Below are 16,793 nucleotides of genomic sequence, written 5' to 3'. Positions count from 1 at the left end.
TACTGTGGCAAGATGTTAAATACCTCTTCTGGTGGTATGCAGGAGATCATGGGTTCGATACCGACCCTGACGCTTGTATTTTTCAGTGACGTGAGGTCAATGGCTGGGGAGGCACTTGCTAGTGTCAGAGCCAGATTCACACACGTGGCCTCACGGAGGGGGGCGTGTCCTCACTGAGGGGGGCGTGTTAGACACGTCCCCCTCACTGAGGCAGATGTGATAGCTGCCTCCCCTGGTGCTTTTTCATTTCAGTTTCATGACGAGACCAGCGAGCCTAAATAGCTTTATACACATACGTGAAATAAGTTACCTGGAGTATGGAAGGTGAGGACATGAAATGAAGGGGTCTACCAACATTACATTGGTGACATACTGAGATAGTAACAGGCACGCGCTGATTGCCCGCGCTCCATCCAGTTACTGAGGGGGTTGCGCAATCAGAGGGGAGGCTGAGCTCGTCGCTGCCTCACCTCTCGTCTCTCCCTGTATTTGCAGCGGAGCTCCGCAAATTTTAGCGATTTTGACTATAAAAATGATTGGAATCGTACAGAAATTACATTTATAATAGATCAGTGGAAAAATCTTAATATTTATTTAATTTAATTATTCTCTTTTGTACTTTTCGTAACAGCTATTTTCATTGGAGTATGACAGGTGAGGCTCTGCCTCCCCTGCCTCCCCTGACCGCACATTTAGAAACATGCGTTTTAGAGTATTTGGCTGCAGTATATTTCCACATGATAAGCCACTTCGTTGAGCTATTATTTGTGGCCAGGTCGCTTCTGATATAGCTATATAGCTCAGTGGTAAAATAAAATCGTTTATTTATAGTTTACAGAAACCACACTCGTTATGCCAATCTTATTGCATTGCTATTGCAGTAAAATACCACATGGCCTCTCCGACTCGCTGGGGACTGGGGTATGGGCTGATTTGTGAAAAGGTTGGATATGTGAATATCTAGAAATTTACAGTTAAATTGTACACAAATGTGTTACTGGACAAAAGGATAAAACTGTTTTAAAGATGTAAAAATGCTTATTACGTGTACATTTGTTGGATTTTTTAACAGATATAGAAAATAACTGCGACACTGCACAAATACTGCACTAGGTGTGTGTGGTTAATTGGTCAGGGCGGATATGTGATGTTCGGTTATGTGACGTTCTGTAATTCTGTTTATTTTACTTGTCGACTGGTTTTGCTCATTGGCCATGTGCCGTGTGTCTTTAGACCTCTTACGCTGGAGGAGATGGTCCAGCGAAGGGAGCAGGCCAGGCAGAGGCACTTAAACAAACTCACCGGGCAGCAAACACAGACAGAACCACCTGGCTCCAAGACAATCATGGGGTGCTCGGAAACAAGAGACAACCAAGAAGCCAGAAGTGACCAAGGTGATGATGACCGTTTAATCATAACCAGGGATACCCATCTGAGGTGCAGGACCTCATCTCGTGATCTTGATTTGTGGGGTCCGGCCAACTCCTTTTAAGTAAAATACACAGACAAGATTTGGCTCTGTTGTAATTTACGAAATAATATTTTAGTCCATCATTCTATGAACCTTTTTGGCCCAATGTTTTTTTCACAGCAAATAAGCAGGCACGCACTAGATCATCAGTTACAACCTTGTGGTGGAACAAACTCTTCTCTGTATGATTGTTATCACCCACAATCCACGATGGTAGCATGCGCCACATTTTGATCTCTTGTGAATTGTTTTGCACGTGGAAGTAAGCGAAAGTGCCCGGAGATAACTTGATGCATGCAAGGAGACAATCCTGAAATTCTGCACAGACTAGTCAAAACCCGTTCCTGTTGTACTGCTGCCCCCATACGGACGCAGCAACAACAAAATAGCAATTATCCTGCGGCCCCCCTATTCCAGGTGTCGACGAGAAACAGGAGACTGAGACGGTTCCATCAAGAGACCTGACTGAGCGGCCAGAGGAGGACACGGAGGCTTCAGATAGAGAGCACTTTGTCGCCTTTGCGCGAGTGTACAGCGGCACGGTGCGGAAGGGCCAGCGGCTCTACGTCCTGGGGCCCAAGTATGACCCGGCAACAGCGCTGGAAAAGGTATGCACATTGCAGTGTCGCATTTCGTGGAAGGAAAAAGGGCAGCCCTGGAATTGCTTACGCGTGCCACCCACTGGCGGAAGGGCCTCCACTTTAGGGAGCACCATCGACATGGTATATTGCCAGTTTTTCATGCTCGTCACATAGGACAGTGTTAGAATGATAATTTTAAAAATACTTAATTACAAGGGTTCCAAAAACGATACATGTTGAATAATTTTGCCAAAAGCATATTTTTTGTTTCTACCTAAAGCAGGGGTGGGGAAGTGCGGCCTGCGGGCCCTATAAGGCTCGCGAAATCATTTGGCAGTTCCAGCCATCACATTAGGGGTGAGTTAATTAAATGTTTAACCAAATATAACAGGCTAATTTTTAAGTTGCTACTTTTGCATGGCCCGCGAATGATGTTATTAATGTCCAAATGGCCCTTGGCAGAAAAAAGGTTGCCCACCCCGGACCTAAAGGATACTCAAGACGGAAGAGTTTTCTTGTCCAAATCCACTGATTTTTATTTAGACATACTCAGAATTTCAATACTTGAGCCTTCAAGGAATTTTACCCAACTGTTAAAAATAATATATGTGCCGTCTTTATTTCTAAAGAAAGGCCATTGCCAGAAATTTTCGCTTGATATATTTTGGTTGCAAGATATTGCTAATGACAGTCCTGGTTGAGGGTCTTGATTTTTGCATTGCTTATATCCGCAGACTATCGACTGTTATTGATATAGTAGCATACATGTTACATTGCAACACTGTTTTATACTGTTATATTTTTTATTGACCAATATCAACGACCACATCAGAGAACACGTACAAACACGGTTAACATCGGCATGTCAGGGGAGGGGAGGGGGGGGTGCCTTCTGGGTAGGCTTTCCTCTTCAAACAGGAACCGGTTAAGGGTTGTACCAGGTTCATTTTCTTACCCAGGCATTAGATGGGGACCGGGGGGCAGGGGAGGGAGAGAAGGGGGACATTTTTTTATATTCATAATGTAATTATGTCTCCTTGAAGAGGTGCCTTATTTTTTTACTGAATCTAATTTGCTTAATTCATTGACAATTTAAGCTTAATTTGGGTGATCTGATGTTCCACATTAGTGAAATCGGTTCACAGTAATGCACGCCTTGTGTAGCGTGCAACGCCTAGCTTGGCATGTGGGAGATTTTACATTTGAATTTTACACGCCGGAAAATGGTCATTGGCAGCAGGTGGAGCTCTTGTATTATGTCTTTTGGAAAGCAAATTCATGGCGTGACAATTTCTTTGTTTGCGACATTGTACATTTTTGTAGCTGTAAAGTGCACAATTTGTTTTTTTTTTATATTTCTACAAAACGAATGTAATCATAAATATAATTTTAAAAACAACCGCTGCTGTATTATACAACTCTTGAGTGACTTGTGGAGATAATGGTACACGTTTGAACACCGGGCCCCGACTGGGTTTGAATCATTCAGTCACTGGAGGAAAAAGAACAGCATCTCTTTTGTAGCAAGTTGAATTTCTCAGCACAGCCACTGCATAATGACTGCCTAAAATATTGCATTACCATTTGCTTTTTTCCCTTCATTCTGAATGACACAATTTCAAGGGCTAAATGTTTCTAGATCTAGTTACATATATACAGGCAAAGTATTAACCATTCATTTTACATAACTGATTAGTGACCAAAATAGCGCCTATATAAGATAGACCATTGAAGGATGCTGGTGATGGAAATACCCTTGAAGGGTATTCTGTCTTGTTTATGAACGCTGTGTGCGAAGGTTATTTTTGTGTGCATTATTAATATGGGAGCACATCCGTGTTTACAGATTTGCTTGTGGTTCGTGTGTATGCGTGTCCCCTGCGCTGTTGTGTGCCAGTTGCCAGAAGGCCCAATCAGCGAAGCGCTGCTGGTAGGGGTGCCCCACCTGGCCTGTGTGACAGTGGACAGCTTGTACCTGCTCATGGGCAGAGAGCTTGAGTCTCTTGATGAAGTCCCAGCTGGCAATGTGCTTGGTAAGATTCTTTATTTAGAAGAGGTGTGAATTATTCATCATTCTTTAATTTTCTATACTTGGCAAGCATATATACTTACTAACCCCCTCCAGATCAGAACCGCACAATTGACTTCTTTCATCCATTGTTGGAGCGGTGGACATTTCAGAATTCCGTTCAAATTGTATGCACTGGTTAAAAAGAAAATGAGACAGCCTTTATGGGATAAATGTAGCCTCTGTTCAATAATGTTGGTGTATATTACCGTCTTTTGTAAGCCTCTGGGCATTTACCTTGTGTTATCCTGCTGGAGGATAACGGAAAGTACAATAATACCCCACCATATTTTGCACTTGCATAACCTCTCTTGGCCCAGACAACTTCCACATATGTCACACATCCAGTGCAGCTGCAAAATGTTTTTTTTGTGTTACTTTTACCGTTAATAGTGGTTATTTCTATAAAAGGCAATGTGCATCATTGAATCGGCTGGGCGCCTATGGGACATCTAATGCACTGTTTGAAGATACAAAGCCAACATATCTGTGATCTGGAGTTTGAGCTGTAGGGTGGACAAGTAAAAAAAGGTTAGAAGCATTGCCTCCCCGGGTTACGAATATTTTTTGTTCTGAGTGATTCAATGCCCCAACGGAGTCACTTGTGTTTTCTTAAGATTTTTAATTTAATTTATATTGATAATGCTCAAGTCTTGGCTTAGAATTTGGTTGATGTGGAAATGAATTAATCATTCCAAGCTACATTGGTGGCCAGGCTATGTCAGAACTTAATATACCATCTGAGTTCACTTTTAAGTGGTGCTTGGGGCTGAGCTTTACTGTGTGAAAAATACAAAGGTTCTCTATCACAAATGGTAATAGAATCATGGTTGAGCTTATAAAAAGAGTGTGCACCTTACTCAAATAAAAAAAAATACTGCCATTATTTTCCATCGGAGCATAAGGTGCCATTAAGTCCACTGATCAGTGTTGTGTCACAGTCACCATTCTGAACATATTTACTGGTGATGTTCGGCACGCTGGAAATCTAACTTAGTTGGCCAGTTATATCGAGCATAGCGTGCAAAGCACTGTACCGCCATGGTATTTTGATTATGTGCATTATTATGAAAACATGGTGCATTTGCACCATCCATTTCATTGCACATTGTTGGTCAATAAAAATACCTTGTGCAAAGAAGCTTCAGTACGATTACACTTAACATTGGATGATTGCCTTTTTAACGTGTTTGGTTTAAAACGAAATACATCAAAGGGTGTTTGTATATTGCATCGAAAATAAATTACCCAGCTGCAGACCTAATTCATAAGAAATTCCACACATTTACACGAACGCTATAGTTTCACTCTCGCGAAGAATGCAAAGCATGATGTGGACTGCCAAAATGTGAGATGCTTTCCATAATTGATACGTGTGTATGAATAACTTCAAGCTTGTCACTGTTGGTAAGCTTCCTTAAATGTTGATGCAGCAGAAAAACACTGACTCTCACATTAGCTCAGTCGCGGGTACGCTTAATGTAATCAAGAAAATCTTAAGGCTTGCGACTGCAAGTTACAAGCACGTGTATTGTGCAGGGCTGCAGCCCTGGTGGGGGACGGGGGTTACGTTCGTGACCCGGACTTGACCGCCTCTGGAGAATACGCAGTGCGGCGATACAGTGAAAGCCACGGCACAGCGGAGCACCATATGCCGTGTGTTCTTGCCGAGTCTGGAATATAACCTGGCAGGCGCCGGTCCCATGGGCACCTATTTGCGCCTGTAAGGGTCAGAATGGCACACGGGGGAGGTTAGCCGAGGATAAGCGTGACCATCGAGTGATACATTTGTGTATGTATTGTTTCATTAGCTGCCTGTTAGTGCTTGGAGCAGGCCACTGTTGGGCATATTGCTTAAACTACTCGGCTTATTTTGGTGAGCACCTACATTTTACATTCCAGATTTAATTACGTTGAGCAGTCTAACAATACGACTCGACTCCGTATTGACCGTAGCAATATAGTTTCTGCAAATGTCCAACATATTGCCGTTTTGAAAAAACTACGACAAACTTTCAGTCTGCACTCCACATTATTGTAAACGCTACATCCATATGTAATTTCCAGCGTGCGTTGCTGTAATAATCTTCGTATTTAAGCTTCCGTCGTGAATGCCAGTTAATTGATTATAAAGGGCACTTGATGCGCAGACCACCAGTGGCTGTTATGCAGGAGTGGCAGGGTCTGCAGGAAAGCTCATGCACTTTCTTTTAATTCCAAGAGTCACTGGGTTAAGCTGCAATCTTGGGAATAGGTGGGGGGGGGGGGCGTCTGTGCTTGGAGTCTCGAGCTCTTACGAAGCGTATAGCTTCCTTAAGGGGCAGCTCCGTGCGGTTCTATCAAGGCCACGTGTAAACTTCTCGGGGTCCCTTCACGCGACGTTGCTTTGGTCACCCCACTCCCCATGAATTGAATGCCCAAGTTAAACCCGGTCGCAATGTCAACCTGCCCAACGGTCGTCGCCGATTTCTCACTTTTAATGTGTTCGTCTCGTCGACGCGTTGCACGTGCGTTTGCGTTCGTTGAAAGGTGTACGCAAAACAATGTGTGGTTGAGTTCCATCGGTGATGTGAGAAAAGCATTCGAGTAGGAGTAGAAATTTAAATAAGTAGTTGAAAAGACTTGGGTGAGATTTAAAAATATGGTAGTTCTCCGCATGAAAGCATTTGGCACGGGCACTTAAACCAATGTTGTCATAAGCTTACTGAGAACAAGCTTACTGAGAACAGTTTACAATTGGAAGCTATGAGTGGGGGTTGATGGAAAAAGTGTCAACGAAGCTGTTAATTATTTTGAGTGAGTGAGAAGACAAGCAAGCAACCATAATACGATGCCAAGTGATTAGACAAATGAAGTGTTTAAAATCACAACAAGAATGCAAGCATTCAGGTCTGAAAACATGTTTTGTTTTGCCTTACATATGATAGAGGACTTTATTAATAATTTTCTGAGTGAACACTTGCACGCTGGTGGCATTGCAGGTTATCAAGAAAAATTTAAGATTTTAAAAGTTACGTTTTTGTGGCATCGTGTGGTTCTGATGACCTTTTTGAGTCATTCAAAAATAACTGATGGAAACAAAAAAATATACTTTTACATGACTTAGAACTGTGCCTTCGTTCTCCCAAGGAATCGGTGGACTGGAAAACCATGTTCTCAAGTCAGCCACCATCTCCAGCTGCCTGGCATGCCCTCCTTTCATCCCGCTCTACTTTGAGGCCGTCCCAATCATTCGCGTGGCTGTCGAACCCAAACACCCGAGTGAGTCGCCCACGATTGTATGTGTGTGTTTTATTTAATTATTGCGTGTACTTGGTTGTGTTCTCTAAATGTCACAGTGCCTTAAAAGAGACTCCATTGGCATTGGTTTCAACAGAGACCGTAAACACTGTATCAATTCCTTGAAACGTCCTAAGTTCGTAAAAGATGGTGGCGGCTTGGAAAGGCCTTAATCCAACATTAGATGACAATGGCTGATGGTGATGAAAACAGAAATTATATATTTGGATTATCTGGGCAGTGAAAATCATTTACAGCAAGAAGCGGGGGACAACATTTTCATTGATAGCTAGTCAGAGACCGCATTTTAGAGATCTATTCTTTTCAAGCACGTTGCCAAATTATTTTTCCAGCTGTGCCAAAACATTACAACCGCCCGATTTCTCCACTTTGGAGAAGGGTCATTACCTGAAACATGAGACGGCTCTGATTTTTTTCTGTTATAAGGCAGTAGTTGGGGGTGGAGTGGTGACGCAGGGTTCATAGTGCTATCCTGTGAACCCAGTGACCCGAGTTCATTGCCTAGCCACGGCTGACATCAGTGGTGAATGATATCTGAATCCGTTCTGGATGACCCCTTCACCAACCCCCACCGATCAGAGTTGTGATGTATTGTCACACCACACCCGTGACCAACACCGCCTCCACACAGCAGCGTATTAACAAATGGATGAACATTGTGCATATTTTTACGAGCACACTGTTAATGATGACCTTGGTGCAGTGTTTTTGCGCCTATGCATTTGTTACCGAATGTAACAGCCTCTTATGCTTTACCTTAATGAGGCGCAGCGTATTCCTTAGAAGAGGTGCGTGAGTGTGTAGCACATCCTGGCGGGTGCACACTGCAATTTCAAAGATGACACAATGTCCCCGAAGAAGGTTTTATCTCCATAGGTGTCTTCAATGTCACGCTAGGCGGCTGCAAGTTTTGTTTTAAAATCGCGGATCTATACACATTCAACACCTGCACCGCTGATGGTGAAGTCTTGGATTTCTTTTTTTATTTACCATCGGCAGTAATGAATTGCATCGGCACCTCCGTGCCCCTTCTGTTCTTTTCTTGGCAAAGGTGAGATGCCGCTGCTGGTGAACGGCATGAAGCTGCTAAACCAGGCAGACCCCTGCGTGAAGGTGCTGATTCAGGAGACGGGGGAGCACGTTCTCGTTACAGCAGGGGAGGTTCACCTGCAGCGCTGCCTCGATGACTTGCGCCAGAGGTGTGAGATGAGCGAAAGAAGTAACATCGCCCCTCTCTGGCGTTTACCAATTCTTGTTCAGCATGATGTCCGATGTTTCGCTGCACTTGCTGGGAGCATCTTTCGGAACTTACTCCATTATTCAGCTGCCAGCAAGCGGAGCGAAACTTTGGACATCATGCCGAACATCACGCGGGACAACCCGATAACATGTCGCGCGGAGAGCCAACACAGCGCTTCTATGAAAACGTGCAGAGTAATAAAATCACCGCTGCTTATGAATACACATTTCAAAGATTCCATTTCCATTAAAAATGAATGCGTTAAATCTCCAATGCAAATCAGCTACGCACATAACTCAACGATATTTCATTCTACACTTGTGCATGGCGCCATTTATACCCATTGCTGCAACCCGCATTGGCCGTTTATACTAACGAAGCAGAACGCAAATTAACTTTCATGCATCGCTGTCAATCACTGTAACTGGCTGACATCAGTGCTCGTGGTGCACCGACGGGCGAGTGTATAAATGGTCATTTAATGACGTTTGCCTTTACGCCTCGCAGGTTCGCCAGAATCCAGATCAATGTGTCCGACCCCATAATCCCGTTTCGCGAGACGATCATTCGTCGTCCGAAGGTGGACATGGTGAACGAGGAGATCGGGCAGCAGCGCGTGTCGGTCATCCACCAAAAGCAGAGACAAGACCAGGGTGCCAGGTGCCCGCTGTGTCCCCTGTGTGGCGTGGCACGTCGCTCATTTATTTCACGTCCGTCAGAATCTACTGTGTTTTTTTTGTTTAAGCTAGTGTCTTGTTTACGTGAAATGCGTTTGTTGTTTTTTTTTATCACGTTGTTAGTTGATATGGCCTCCTTGAAGGCCCTATGTGCACAATTCGATGAGCCGAGCTGCAGGTGATGAAAGTTATTCTGGGGGGAAGAGAAAACAAAACGGCCAATGTTTTGTTTTCTTCTTATTTCATACCTTTTAATGAAGACCTTGAAGGTGAAATAGTTAGCTCTGTACTTGCTAATATTGTTGCCTTGGATAAATATTAGGTTCTCCAGAACATAGATCAATGTATAATGCCTTTCATGAATATTAGTTGAAAGGGAAAGGTGGGGCCTTGCTGTTTGTTGCTCATTCCACTTCTGCTGGATTGGCCTCCACTAGATGGATTGTCTAAAGAGCCTCTCTAAACGTAAATTTTTGCTGACTTTTCCACAGTGGCTAGACATCTTTGAGGAGGTGCTAGCACCTGCACTTTACTCCACCATATGCAACGTGGTGATCAACTTACTTTGATCTTCCATCCATATTGCTGGGTTAAAATCTAAAGTAGGATTAACATTTTTTTTTACATTCTAGTCAAACATACATTGGTCACAGAACTCTTAGGCAAACGAGTAATTCAGGAGTGTGTTGCGGTGTATTTCTGCAGTTGTCCAGCTCTGTTTTCTGACCATGTTCAACGTAGCTCATTTAGAACAAAGACGGTCACTGCATCGCGCGCTTTCAGGTGCGCTTCTGCGGCCTTGTGGAACGCTCTTTTTATGTTCGGAAGCCATTGGAGGCTTTGTACTTTTAAATCTCGATTGAAAACTCATTTCAGTAGAATCGATTTTTGCGTTTAGTTTGTGGTCCTTCCCCCACATCTCTGATTAGCGCGGATGGCTAGGTACGGTGCGAAAGAAGTTCAACAGACATACGGACATTTGTGTTGTTGAACGCGTTGTTGAATGTTTGCCCTGTGACGGCAGGATCCCGGAAGATGTGCACGTGAGCGCGGACGGGCTGGTGCTGATGCACACTCCCAGACGGCAGTGCGCCATTGCCATTCGAGCCACCCCTCTGCCAGAGGGCATCACGCAACTGCTGGAAAAGCACGGAGACCTAATTCGCACCATGGAGAATTTCAACATGGCTCTTAAGGAGGGCCAAGATATGACGGCTTGGCAGATCAAGGAGGTGGGCTGGAGCTGACCGTTGTGTTTGTTAGCCTACTTGGGGAGTTGTGTTGGAATGAAGCCTTGACTCATGGATCAATAACAGTTATTAAAATCGCGGTACATGCAGCGTATAACGTACGTGAGAATAAATGTTGTTACCACTGTGTGGATTTTTTGCGCTTGCGCTGTGTAGCTCTCGAACCTTTCGTTGGCCATGACTCTCCGACCTTTCACTCCACTTGCTGGGAGTTTCTTCAGACACTCGATTGTGAATGCTATTTTAATAGTATGCGTTGCATTTAGTGGTGACACATCCCTCCCTGCATCCACTAGATGAGCTAAAATTCACTGCGATATTAAACGAAAAGATTATCTGGGGAGTTGCAACCCTGAATCGCCATGAAATGTGTTGAATCACCAAGGCGTGGATTGTTCTCTCTTGAGGACAATGTTAATACTGAAATCAATCGTTGATGAAAGAGAGTGATTCATATTCATGTAAATGAGTTAATCTTGTCATTCTTTTTGCAGAGTATTTTGCTGGCAATTCGAGATTTTAAGAAGCAACTTGAAGATAATTTTCGTGGACTGAAATGGAAAAATGCAGTTAATCAAATCTGGTCATTTGGACCAAGAAGGTATGTTTTGTTTTAACTTTGAATTACAGGTAATTTGTTCTTGAACTGAATCATTACAAATACAAACCCGTAAGAATTAAAACGTGTCAATTCTGATAAGTATAATATGGAAAGTAGTCCAATATCATGTTAAGACGTTCATTGTTGTTGTGTTGCTCTGTAGGTATGGACCAAACCTTTTGTTAAACCGTATCAGCGGGTACCATCGACCGTCTGTCTGGCAATGTATTGAAGGGAAACCAGAAGATTTTCATTCCTACGGAGAGTACGACAGTAGCCTGGTAAGGCTCTTATTTTTTTGTGTTTTCCAACGAAGGTTAAATAGCATTGTGTCTATCGTGGAGGTGATAAGTGGTAACCACCGTAAATATTATCTCGTGTAGATTCAATTTTAATATAAAGATTTGCTGCTTTGGGGGACTTAAACCTGCAGAACAGTGGCGAAATTGATCAATTTAAAAAACTGTTGGCCAAAATATGGCGATTGAAACCAGCACTTAGGATAAGCCTTGTTGGCCAAGGCAATGACGTCACGCATCATGTGCTCGCCTCCCCTCTCAATGACCCCATTACGTGCCACATTATCTCGCAACGTCGCACATCATGCACCGTGTGACGACGTCATCTCGTGCGGGCTCGGAAGGTAACATAATTATCGCTAAATCAACACCTTGGAAAACAAATGCTGGAAAGCATTACAGAATCCATACACACACTTGATATTTCTTATTTGTTTTTTTCTTAATCGTTTGCTGGTAATTTATTTGGGTGTATTTTTAGGGGCCTGTGTTATGCCCTCCTTTTATAATGCGTGGCGCAAGTATCCGTCTCTCTGAACGATACGAAAGTCTCCACTGTCACGTGCTGCAGGCGAGCGGCTTCCAGCTGGCCTCTCTCGCCGGACCCATGTGCGAAGAGCCGATGATGGGCGTCTGCTTTGAGGTCGAGAGATGCGAACCGGGCTCCGTGGCAGGTTCAGACCGGGAGCGGCACGGCGGCACCGCAGAGGCTCACGCGAAGGCGCTGCAAAGCGAGAAGAAGAGCGAACGGGCAGGATCGCCGGGCAGCAGCCATAGGGAGCCACCAACTAATGCATCGCACGAAGCTGGCGACAAAAAAACAGCCGAGCTGGGCAAAAAAGAGGAAACGAAAGATGATTGCAATTCGTGCACGGACAGGCCTTCAAGCGGCAGAGTGAACGCTAGTGACAGTTATGGCTCTTTCACTGGACAGCTTATTTCCACCATGAAGGAAGCGTGTCGGTACGCATTCCAGGCCAAGCCGCAGCGCCTTATGGCTGCCATGTACACCTGTGAAATACACGCGACCGCTGAGGTGCTAGGTAAGCAATGTGGGGAAAGAAGTATCGCATACGTTCTGATCTCGTACTACTGTGTAGGCTTTTTTGTGATTGTGCTGTACTGCTCTCCGATGTGTTTTCTGGGTTGCACCGCATATTGTTGGGGGGGGTGATATTCAACGTTTCAATCCACGTACTGGGAATCTCTTCAGTTGCTGAAAAATGCGGTCCAACCCGAAATAACATCGGAGAGCTTTTTGTGATCTCTTGCCCTGCTGGGAGGTACTGCTGTCATCACACCTTGCTGACAATGATAGGTCACTCGACCTATCATTTCATGTTCAATAAAACGAGTGCCACTTTTGGGAAGTAAACAATGATCATTCTGTTTTGTTTTGTTGTTATATTTTCACTCCTTTCAATGAATAAATGAAGGTCCAAAAAGGGTTAGTTCTGTAATATAGGTTAACCAGAATCGTCATCAATGTGCAATGCCTTTGATACATCATAGTAAGCACTTTGTTTTAATGGAAATCTGCTCTGTGCCCACACACACTCGCGCGTGCCAGGCCGGGTTTATGGCGTGCTGTCGAAGCGCGAGGGCCGCGTTCTGCAGGAGGAGATGAAGGAAGGCACGGACATCTTCATCATCAAGGCCGTGCTTCCCGTCGCCGAGAGCTTTGGCTTCGCCGAGGAGATCCGCAAGAGAACCAGTGGCCTCGCCAGCCCGCAGCTCATATTCAGCCACTGGGAGGTAAATTGCACCGTTAATGTAATAGCAGGAATGGTGCCGGAGTGTAATGGTTAGCAGACTGCAATTGCAAATCCAGAGAGGTCTACGGGTCTGTTCCCTCTCCAAGCACGTCAGTTAAAACAGCGGGCCGCGTCTCTTAAATTCCCCCGCCTGCTATAGTCAACGGTATAAATAGGTATGCCGCAGCTGGTCGATCGGCAGGTTGCAATGTGGTGGGGATGCATTGTGGGTACTCCCACCTCTGGCCAGTGTGGAAGAGTAGACCAAATAGCCTCTAGAGGGGGGCTCTTGAGAGCTGCTTCTCGTGGGAGCCCAAGCAATTACTCGGGCTGCACCTTTATTATAACAGCCAAGGAGCTTTTGCCCATTTGACAATGCCGGCTATAATGAAAGCCAAAATAGTTCAATGAAGAATAAATGTTCAAGCAGCGAGTGAATTAAAATTGTGACCTTAAAGGGCACAGAAGGTAATATAAATAGTGTTTGAAGTTGTTTAACTACATGCATTTTCATGAAAAAATATATCCTTGGAAGGTCCTAAGGTCAAACGATCAATTGTCTAATATCGGGAGGGTTATTTTAATTCCAACGAGACCACACGTGTCAATAATCATTTAGGTTAACGTAGTAAAAGCTTGCTCGCCGACGTTTCTGCTAAGACTTGTGTGTGTGTACTTATTGTTATCAAAGGTAGTTTTATATCATAGTCATACAATTAATTATAATTCACAAGACCGCTGTCAGGCTACGACTTAATGAATGACTACCCACACATTTCCAGACATGACTGGCCATACTTCACCAAGCTGGTCACAGTACAGGTTGAAGAAAGGGGTGTGGCAGGACCATTATTTTAATATCACTAGCCGGGAATAAAACTCCGGTGGTTGGCGTTCATGAAGCAGTGTGATATAACCTTTTTGCCACCGCTTCACCCCAGATTTGTACAGCTTCGTGTAAGTTTGGTCGCATACATATTTTTACGTTTTTCAAAACTTTCCATCACTCGGTCTCATTATACACCATAGGTCTGGACCCTGTTGTTATTTTATGAATGTATGGGATTCCTAAGATCTTTAATTCCAGTTTGAACAGCTTCAACCGTGTGCTTCCAGCAAGTTAATGCAATGTATAAAAGTAGTGAAGCCTGCCTGCGTCGATGAGAAATCTTGAAAGTGTTTACAGTATTTTCACCGATGACAGGGAGTTTACAAGCATGTAAGCATTCTTTAAATAGCAGGTTGTCTGGACGCCTGAGTAATGGTGATTGCAAGGTGCTATGTGTCTGCCACTCAGGAAAGGGCCCGTTGCATTGATACTTAATGATTGTAAACTGCTGCCATATGTCATATAATTAGAGTGGGGTCAAGAGTCAGGAGGATGTATGACCTGGGAAAAGGTCACAGAGAGTAGAGCGCTGGTCAATAGCGTATCAAAGGATGAATGTCTCGTCAAAAGCATGTGCCTTAATGCGCAACACTGCTTTTTTGGCGCTTAAAGAAAACCCATTGTAAGTGGTTTATTTAAACAATGATTTATGGCACAATTCAATTATGAAATATATGCAGTCCTAAATTGCATCACTGTCTGATTACAGAGTCAATGGAATTACATTAAAAAAATTAGGGAAAAAGGCTATGCTGGTGCATCTGCTTCAGACAATTGAGTCATTCATGTTCTCGTAACTTTTGACTTTTCAACTTTGGCAAATGTAAAGGTATTTTGTGTATGAATATGAAAATATTGTGGGCAAATTTAGACATATTCTTCTCAGTTTGTACATTATTGTAAGCATTAAAATAAAGAATCAGAATCTTGGGATATGGCCACATTAACATGCAACATTATAGTGCCTTTCAATGTACGTAAACATTTAATTAAATATATCACGTCTTCTTTTGGCTACACAGCTTCGGCTTTTATTTAAAATAAAATATAGTTTTCTAGGCTTGCAGGATCCCCTCCTAATCCTTGAGCACCGCAGCTTTTTGTTTGCACCTCCGAACATGGGCACGTTCATGTGTGCGCGCTTGTTGTTACGCTTGCACTGGGAGCTGTGGCGTAGCGGTGAGCGCATTGCTTCTACGAACACAGCGACCGAGGTTTTAATTTTTCGCTCACGGCTAACCAGTTACATTTCTGCTCACGGCCAATCTCGGTGACAAATATTCAGACCGATCCTGGGGCTCCCCTAGGTCGACTTAGCCTTAAATGAGTTTACCTGGTACGACGTGAAAACATCTGCGTTGGGGAGATAAAGACGGCCGGGAGTGTTGATTGGCCACACTGACCTCCACTTTCGCCGTGACGGCCTTCATATGCGTTCGCCAATCGCGCTTGCCCCAGCGGTCCTTTGTTAAGGGCCATCTTGGGTTCTTTGCCCCCTTTGTCCCTGTGAAGGTGATTTCCAGCGACCCGCTATGGGTGCCCACCACGGAGGAGGAGTACGCTCACTTTGGCGAGAGGGCCGACTCTGAGAGCAAGGCGCGACAGTACATGCGGGCCGTGCGCAAGCGAAAGGGGCTGCACGTGGAGGAGCAGGTTGTGGAACACGGAGAGAAACAGCGTACACTCGGCAAGAACAAATGAGAGGTTTTTCTGTTGTTGTGGTTGTTGTTGGGATTGCTGACAGGTCGGCCGACTTCATTTGGAACTCAAATTCCAGGTTTTGCAGAGGATCGAGGTAGCTTCTTGGTGCATTTACCAGTTTACAGTCAAAACGCAAGGGCTTTATTTTCATAATATTAAAGGTATCGGTGGTAAAACAAAACTCGTAAAGGTTGGGCATTTTTTTGTGGTTGAGGTTTTTTACACATACGTATTTGTGATAAAATGCCTTATTTGTTTTGGTTTGTATTTTAATGTACATTTCATTATTATATTATCTTTTGCTGCCTTCAGTAATCGGTGTATAAATATTTGATGACAAAGATATTTCCCTGCTATTTTATTCTGAAAGAATAAACATTGCTCAAGTAAACGTTTAGTTGAGATGAAAAAAAACACTGATTTTGCATTATGAATATTTATTTAATGTTTATGCCATCTTTTGAAAATTAGCATTTATAATGCTAACTTTAAAAAAGTTACGGATCGCTTCGAGCCTTTGAAAAGTTTCTTGGAGAATGTAATTTTGCTAATTGGAAAAATTAATAAAAATTACGGCAAAGAGCCTTGCGAACGATGTCTTGAGAGTTTTTATTGCACTTTTGTTAATATGCTAAACCTTCAATTAACTGCACCTCAATTAATCACAGACATGATCGTCTGCGCTCGTGCACCATTAAATGCATTTTTATTTATGGACCTGGGGTGGGAGGGTGATACTCATGTTTTTGTAATTTAATCACTGCCCTGACCCCCTCAAGTCTTCCTCCTCACTCGTACCCGAACCCCACATCCTCTCCCGCTTGCGTCCGTGCACCCCTCCCTCATTCCTCCCCTCACTAAATCGGTTAGTCTTATTAATAATAATGTTGGGTTAGCCACAAAATTGATAATTTGCTCAGGAAACGACCCCCTCAGGCGATGTGATCAATTGAGAATTTGTT

The 16,793-nt window shown here is 43.8% G+C and overlaps 1 protein-coding gene across 1 annotated transcript in view; it reads left to right on the top strand.

The window, feature by feature from the left end:
• The window catches only part of EFL1 (elongation factor like GTPase 1), a 28,278-nt gene extending 11,855 nt beyond the window's left edge, over positions 1 to 16,423 (top strand). The window contains exons 13-24 of the mRNA XM_078885930.1: positions 1,234 to 1,394; positions 1,889 to 2,079; positions 3,950 to 4,085; positions 7,250 to 7,381; positions 8,472 to 8,619; positions 9,168 to 9,320; positions 10,362 to 10,569; positions 11,082 to 11,188; positions 11,352 to 11,469; positions 12,059 to 12,530; positions 13,058 to 13,242; positions 15,643 to 16,423. Of these exons, the coding sequence (XP_078742056.1) occupies positions 1,234 to 1,394; positions 1,889 to 2,079; positions 3,950 to 4,085; positions 7,250 to 7,381; positions 8,472 to 8,619; positions 9,168 to 9,320; positions 10,362 to 10,569; positions 11,082 to 11,188; positions 11,352 to 11,469; positions 12,059 to 12,530; positions 13,058 to 13,242; positions 15,643 to 15,831 (2,200 nt within the window). The 3' untranslated portion in view covers positions 15,832 to 16,423. The remainder of the gene's footprint in view (positions 1 to 1,233; positions 1,395 to 1,888; positions 2,080 to 3,949; positions 4,086 to 7,249; positions 7,382 to 8,471; positions 8,620 to 9,167; positions 9,321 to 10,361; positions 10,570 to 11,081; positions 11,189 to 11,351; positions 11,470 to 12,058; positions 12,531 to 13,057; positions 13,243 to 15,642) is intronic.
• Positions 16,424 to 16,793: the final 370 nt, after the last annotated feature.

This window comes from Lampetra fluviatilis, chromosome 3 (genome assembly GCF_964198595.1).
Source record: "Lampetra fluviatilis chromosome 3, kcLamFluv1.1, whole genome shotgun sequence".
NCBI classification, from domain to species: Eukaryota; Metazoa; Chordata; class Hyperoartia; order Petromyzontiformes; family Petromyzontidae; genus Lampetra; species Lampetra fluviatilis.
This window is presented reverse-complemented; position numbering and strand designations above follow the sequence as displayed.